The 7,923-nt window shown below is 47.1% G+C and overlaps 1 protein-coding gene across 1 annotated transcript in view; it reads right to left on the bottom strand.

The window, feature by feature from the left end:
- Nucleotides 1–5,844, bottom strand: part of lysmd2 (LysM, putative peptidoglycan-binding, domain containing 2) — a 5,856-nt gene extending 12 nt beyond the window's left edge. Inside the window, exons 1-3 of the mRNA XM_079737204.1 lie at nt 5,413–5,844; nt 3,974–4,347; nt 1–739 (exon numbers count right to left, since the gene is read on the bottom strand). The exon at nt 1–739 is cut by the window's left edge and continues 12 nt beyond it. Coding sequence (XP_079593330.1) covers nt 688–739; nt 3,974–4,347; nt 5,413–5,658 — 672 coding nt within the window. The 5' untranslated portion in view covers nt 5,659–5,844 and the 3' untranslated portion in view covers nt 1–687. The remainder of the gene's footprint in view (nt 740–3,973; nt 4,348–5,412) is intronic.
- Between the last annotated feature and the right edge of the window lie 2,079 nt (nt 5,845–7,923).

The raw sequence follows: 7,923 nt of genomic DNA, 5'->3' as shown, positions 1-7,923 counted from the left end.
TCAACAAAGTAAAACATTGATTCGGAAAATGTATTCCACTCACTTAAATATTACATTCACGCTTCAAAAACGAGCCCCATTGTTGTTTAGTCCCTTCTGTTTCCACATAGATAAGACTTTCAGGCAAACCAGACAAAACAAGAGAAAAAATATATATTTAAAAGGCTTCAGCTTTTGTTGGGTACTCAGAGAGAAAGTAAACAGAAAACCATTTCAAGAATATAGCTCTTATGTTTACATTGGTATGAACTCTATTCTAGGAGGGGATTTACAGGTTAAGAAGCTGTTTGCCTATCAAACTAATCCTGCTGGCATTACTTAAATCCGTGCTTGCGTGTGTGCACACGTTTGTGCGCGTGCATGGGTTTGTGGTGCACTGTGATTATGATTGTGTAATTACTCCCCTCTGTATGACTTAAAAACAACCTCAACAAAAAGAAAACAACAGTGACAATATCAGGGAATATATATCAGCGCAACATCAATAAATAAAAAGGCGAGATGACATAGGGGTTCAAATGGCTCTGGTAAAAGAAAACAGGGAAAAGAAAAAAGAGGCAGACATGTTCTCTATCTCTCAGTATGAGTTTTTGCGGAGAGAGGGAGTGAGAGAGAGAGATAGTGTACAGGCTTTTGTCCACAACAAGGCTTCAGGTAAACGAGCGTCCCTCTAGATTTCCGTGTCCTTTAGATCTCCTGGTATGCCGTCGTGGTGACGGTAAAGTCCTCCTCGCTGTCCCTGAAAAACAACACCAGATATTAGGGATGAACGATTAATGTAAGCAATGTTATATCAATTCATGCATGAACTCATCTCAACACATAGGCCTGGCCTAGAGGAAAGAGCAGTTTATATGTTGACTAGTTCCAATATTGTGTTTGTCAAACTATAGTGAATAATACAGAACATAGGGAACTTTAAACAGAAAAATCGCATACTAAATCGCATATTGGTTGAAATAATCTTAATTCGATTATTTCCCCAAATCGTTCAGCCCTACCAGATATGAAACCAAAGGAACCCATGGTGCTAACGTCAAGGCTGCACGCACAAACATGTTTTACTTCTTCTTTACTCCTGCTCATCGAGTTTCTATCTAGTTTAGCTTTCTCTTGAATTGGTGCAAACTAATTAAACCAGTAAACAAAGCACCAATGTGCCAACGTTCAACATCCAGTTGGAGAATGCGTCTTCCCTCGTCCATGGCCAACACGACAGGCTATGGATACGACGACAACCGAAGCAAGATATGCTCAAACATAAACCTCACATAATCTATGAGACACACAGGCCAAATCAGGTCTTCAATTTGTGTTTTTTCAGTTCTCTTCTCTTCAGTTCGCTTCATTAAATCCTAGAGACAGAACAGGCTGAAGTGTGCGCTTTAATACTGTGATTCATGTGCGAGTCACAGACATACTTCGATGATCCATGATCATGATGTGCTCAGGGAGATGATGGAATTAGCTTTAAACCTTTAACTCTGACAAATAAATGTAAAAAGGTAAGAGTAGGCCTTTTAGAGGCCAGGGGGCCTTTGTTGTTTATATATAAATAAACAGTTAACGGAACAAGCATATGATCACATTTGTCTTCTCATTCAAACTACAAAACATAAACACTAATACTTTCCTTTTTTGCTGACTAAGGACAGCATTCCTTTGACATACCGACTGCTGTAATGCACAATTAACATGATACAACTATTGATGATACAATGAATGATACAACACATTAAATTGTACACTTCATCCTGCGTAGTGAATACAACAGAAGCTTCTTGTATTTAAGAAGACATGAGGGAAGTGAGATAAATGTGGCTCCGCATGTCTAGAAGAGAGAGAGAGAGGAAGAGGGGAAGTGGTTTTCAAGTATTCTGAAGTGGTTTCCGCTCCACATATAGCCATCATGATGAATACAATCATTAGCCGGATTTTCAAAGGTCATTTTACTATGAGGTCAACAACAAGCAGAGATTCTGTACGGCCTTTCGGAAAACACACTGTAACCCTGGTTATGCCATTTATTACAGTGCAGGGTTTCCCCCTCACTTTACAGCTTAGAAGGCTGCCTCAGCAACGCACGCCAGTCACCTTAACTACACTCCCCCCCCGCTTTTTTTATTGCTAATATTATATAAAACTAATCCCTCTCTGTGTATAGATCAGTCTGCATGACAAAATAGGAATAAATGGTCCACCTGTAAAAGGGTGGACCATTTACCTTAACTGACACATTTTCTGCGGTAAACCCTGCAGTGTATCATTAAACTGCAGGGCACATAATGGAATAATATAGATGTGTGGGAAGCCATACACATTGTTATTGGTGTTGATCAATGGGCGAAAAACACAATGTTGTGAAACGCTGTATTCCATTGAGCATTCTAATAAGGAGGACGTTCATTTTTCTAAACTGCATTCACCAAAACATTAACAATCTTCTGAATGCGACAAAAATAAACAACAGTCCCTCGTATTTGACACCTAATAAGCTTGTCAAGGGCCCAAGACTGCAGTGGCAGCAGCATGAGCTCCAACCAATGAGTGCTCCTCTGTCCCTGGGCCTGACCGACCGGCTGTCCCACTGAGTCTGCGCATTCCAGACAGGCTGCCGGGATCCCAGCGCAGGAAAGGATCGAGAGAAGGACAACGCTTGTCTGCACATGCACCCTCCTCCACGCCTCCCTCCACATACCTCGACGCATGCACCACTCGGCACGTGCACAACCGCCAGGATGGATTCACTGAAACTACCTTCCATTTCCTTGATCCTCTTTCGTCATCTGATTTTTGCCACAGGGAAGGAGAGGTTTCCTATTATCCCTGTGGCCGCGACATTTCGACACCTTTTTTTGAGTCGGTGGCATGTCTACCTTCTAAAAGCTTAAAGGGGGACTATTTTACCACCAGGTGTGTGTGCGATTAGCCATTACAAGCCGTTTCAAAATCGGCCTTTCCCTTTGACATCACAATATCCCGGCTCCCGTATGCTGGGATAAATAAGGCTACCCGTGGCTACAGTCCACTGGTAGGCCGGTTGGTGGACTGATCTATCCGGCATCCATCTAGGTGGACCCTCCCACTTCTGATGTCACTAAGTCACAGGGCAGGGCAGAATGATTAACAGCTGGACTGTTTGGTCACAGAAACACAGCTCTCCTGAACCCCCTACACAGACACAACGCGGGTGACCCAGCAGCACGCTGTACACCACAGCCTTATCTCCATGACCCTAACCGGGAGCCTACAGCTAGATGGGCCTACAGCTAGATGTACCAGGGTATCAAATTCGTCCCATATACACACTTTAGAGCCACCGTCAGCCACAACAGTGTTAGCAGATAACCCCACGAGTCCTCGATTGCATGAACCTTCAATAAAGAATAAAAGTATTCACGGCGGTTCTCTGACGCAGCGGGGACTTGAATCGGCCACCCCTTGGGAAGACCAACACTCCAACCGTTCAGCCAAATGACCAAAGCCGTTTGCCTTTGCGCAGACGCAGCAGAGGGCTTGAACCGGCAACCACATCGGAAGACAAACACTCCCAACTGCTAAGCCAAAGGACTGCATCGGTTTGCCTTGGAGTGATCTTAGAGCGATGTCAAGGATCGGGAGGGAGGTCAAGACATCTGCTGCCGCTCTGTCACACACAGATCTAGTATACAAAGGCTACTTATGAACCAGAGGTTTTGCCCTGGTTCTTCCCTGGTTTAACCTTGGTTCCTCCCTGGTTCTTCCCTGGTTCTTCCCTGGTTTAGCCCTGGTTCTTCCCTGGTTCTTCCCTGGTTCAGCCCTGGTTCAGCCCTGGTCCTTCCCTGGTTCCGCCCTGGTTCTGCCCTGGTTCCTCCCTGGTTCCTCCCTGGTTCTTCCCTGGTTCAGCCCTGGTTCTTCCCTGGTTCCTCCCTGGTTCTGCCTTGGTTCCGCCCGTGTGGGCCATGCACCACCCAGAGCGGCGGAGTGTCTTTACCTGTCTTCCTCCTCCTTCAGCCTGCGCGCCGCCTGCTTCGACTGTTTGATCTGCAAGTCCAGTCTGTGTAAGAAGTCTTTGGCCGACAGCTCCTCAGGCTGGGGCCGGGGCAGCGGGGGCCCTGAGGCCCCGGGGTCCGCCCCCGACGGCGGCGGCGGCGACGGGGGCGGCGAGGGGCCCCCTTCCCCCGTGCTCTCCGTTCCGCGGGGAGCGTCCCCGCCGCGGGGCAGCGCCTCGGGCCCGCCGTCGGGGGACTCCGGGTACAGGCCGTTGAACTGGTAGCGCCTCTCCGACAGGACAGGGATGCTGAGGCTGGCCCGCAGGAAGATGCAGTCGTTGCCGAACAGCTTGTTGGCCCGTTTGATCTGCTCCGTCTGAAACACACGTCGGAGAGGGGTAGGGGGCTCGCTTAGGGTTCCACGTCACCGCAACGCGACGACCGCGCAGACGCGTCAACGTTTTGATGAGCGGACCAATCACAGCCCCTTGCTGCCGCGTCGCCTCGACGCAAGGTTACGGTTTTCGGGAGGCGCACGTCAGGCTCTTGCGGTGGACACAACGAGGGTCCGCAAGGACGTAACGGGTCCGGAAACCCCCTTGAGTTGCGTCGACGTGGAACCATAACTAAGTCTTTAGTCATGGGTGAGGTGATGCTAAAAGTGGTGCAATAAGTTGAATGGACGTTTCTGGCCTGTTTGTAGGACCCACTCGTTCTTTCTTTGACTTGTCAGGACTCGCGCATTCGGTACCTGAGGTTAAAAGTGTACTTAAAGAGTTGAGCTCCCGTTTCAGTTTATGACCTTGCCCAGTTTGCAGAAGGTCTTAGCCGAAAAAGGAACTGGTAGTTATGGATCTGCAGTAAGGTGCTGCATGTGGGAGTTTTCCTCAACCTTTGTCATGCATTCATTCTAACATACAAAACATGGACATGCAAAATAACAAGGTATTTTAATCTAAAAAAAAAGTTTGATAAGGGTGTGTGTGTGTGTGTGTGTGTGTGTGTGTGTGTGTGTTGGACAAAGCGTTGTGCAAGACAAGACTGATCTCTTCCGTCTAAACTGGAATGTCCTGTATGCGCCAGGTTTTATTTTGGTTAACTGGTTCCCCACCCTTCAATAAAGAACAAGCCATGCGAAACGGATACACAAGTGGACTAGTCTAGTCAAACGGCCTGATGTTTAACTTGATGCTTCCGTTAATGTTTGCTTATGTACACACAAGAGAACTCAACATAGCCTAGTCAATGATCATAGCACTCAGCCATTATCTTAAGCATGTATGTGTAAACATTCTGGGGCAAATGCTATTCTTAGTAAACGTGACAAGGGGAGAGAGAACAATATGGGTTGGGTTGGACTGGCTGGAAGGGACATCATTGTTTCTTTCATTTTTCATGTGCCTCACAATTCGATTTTTCGTATTTCATATTGCAATCTTACCGTTACTCCGTATTTGAGGGCAATCCCTTGCAGTGTATCACTGTCGGAAACCCGGTGCTCTATGAATTTCTCTCCCAGAGACGCTGCGACGCTGGCCGTGCTCCCGTACGAGCGGATCTTTGTTCGGGCCAGGCTCTGGGACAGTTCGCTATCTGACTCGGAACCCGACCTGGATCTGGGAAAGATAGGCTGCCCGAATCGTCCCCCTCCATCCCGCAAAGACAACACAGGCGAGAACTCCGCCATCTTCTCTTGAATAAATAAAGAGCGTGATTGCGTTGCTCAACGCTGCGGTTGACTGGCCTCAATAGTAAATTGCGGTGACCGAGGCCGTAGGAAGGGTTGTCATCCCAAGTATGATATTGTATGGTAACTTAAGGGAATGGGGCATGTTGGAGACCGCTACATCCCAGATTTCCTTTCTGTCATAGATCCGCTACGTTGACGTAGTGGCGTGTAGTGCCTCACTTGTCCCAGTATCGGGCCATGCTATTGGATACCCGCTAGCTTTAGGCCCCGCCCACTCTCATATCCAGTACCAGAGGCAGAAACAAGCCCCGTGGCACCTGACAGAGGTACTGGGCATCCCATCGATGTCTCTTAAAAATAACTAATATAATATAATATAGAAACCCTAACCCTAATTGTATACAATATTAAACACACATTATAATGTTTGTATAATTATAATGGTTTGCTATTCTTGTGAGTCCAAAAACATCTATGATTTTTATGATGCCCCCTACATCCGTTGCTCAGAGCCGAACAGATGGACGTCAGCGGTGAGGTGGGCTGCCTTCACATGGGAGGGAACATTCAGCATGTCCAGTTCATCCGCCCAAATTCCCCCCGCCCCTCCTGGCCATCCATGTTCCTTCAGGCCCATCGTACCTGTCTGCCCTCCCCATGCAATACCGGTCCCTCTTGCTGTTGTTGATTGTGTTAATTATCAGACAGTTAGATTCGATTTCGTGCATTTTCCCCCTCCCTGCCAGATCCTTGTCTCTGCAGCCCACTGTTAGTTGAGGACACCTTTCCCCTGCCCTTACTTCCCTCCTTGCCGGGTCCCTTCATCGGACCCCCAGTTTTAGCTGATAAATAATTTTCCTCTTCATCCTGTTCTATCTCTAACCCCCCTTTGTTCTTTGATCAACAGAGCAACTGGGGAGTTTTCATTAGCATCAAATGTTCCCTTGTCTGACAGCCCAACAACAACAAACAGGCCTGGGCTGGGCCAACCCCCACCCACTGTTAGTTGATGGCCCCTCTCCCCTGTTCTCATGCCCCTTCCTGCCAGTCCCCCACCTCTCTCCCTGTTTTAGTTTGATTTAGTTCCTCGATGTGTATTCACCTTCATCCTGTTCTCATCCTCCCTGCCAGTCATCTGTCTCCAACCCACAAATAGTCCTCCACAGTTCCCTGTCTCTGACCCCCACTAGTAGTTGATTTAATTAATCGCCCACAGACCAACAGGTCGGGCGTCCATCTTGCCCAGGTATCCCCTCCAATTCTTCCTTCCTATTGTTCGGCCACCATCTGTCACTTCAGGATTCATATTTTCTATTCTACATTGTTTGTTATCCCACAAAATCATGTTGTTATTGAGCAGAGCACGACTGCGATAAAGATTGTGTCTGTGTTGCCAAGATAAGTGAAATCTACCCTATCTTCACAAGCAGCATTACAGACAAAAGAAGAAACTGCTGTATTGTAAACCTCAGTGCTGGGTTCCTTGTCAGGATTGGATATAGGATATGGTCTGCAACACACTAATAGCAGTAGCATAAGCAGTAGAGAGGAAGTCAATAATTAAACATCTGCAAAAGAAATAGAGGCAGGAACCATAAATGAATATGGTTACCGAGATACGCCAACTAAAAGCCCATTGGATGGCCGTGACCTCGCGTCTCCCCATTGCAAGTACACTGTCTGCAATTTGCAATTATTCTGTTCTCATTATAATCCCTTTCCTGGTCACATGCGCACTTTTAACATGATTATGCAGAGCCCTGGGAAATCACGAAAAATCACGACCATATAATCGTCCCTTTTTAAAATGAAGTTGAGCCATGTGACGACATCAAGTACGCAATCCCAAGTTGTTGTGAGTACACAGTGGACCTAGCCGTAATACACGATACCACGGAGAAATATGAGTACTGTTCATTCTTATGCCGCCAAGGCGACCATACGTCACACAGGCGACAGGTGCATGCACCCTCCATCTCCCACACACACACGCGAGCACGCACGCGCACACGCAAATACACACACACACACACACACACACACACACACACACACACACACACACACACACACACACACACACAGTTCCTTTATGGAGTCATTTAGTCAAAGACTCATGGGCTCCAATACCAAACATGGTGTCTGCAGGATTGATCATTCTATTACCCCTCTCTTGGAAATCCCATTAACAACTGAGAGTTTATCACTGTTTGTCGTTTTTTATAGAGTAAAATATAAATTGTATGCTTGGAGGCCGCCACG

The sequence above is a fragment of the Pollachius pollachius genome, assembly GCF_949987615.1.
Source record: "Pollachius pollachius genome assembly, chromosome: 5".
Classification (NCBI taxonomy): Eukaryota; Metazoa; Chordata; class Actinopteri; order Gadiformes; family Gadidae; genus Pollachius; species Pollachius pollachius.
Note: the sequence above shows the minus strand (reverse complement) of the source record. Positions and strands in the feature narration are given on the sequence as shown.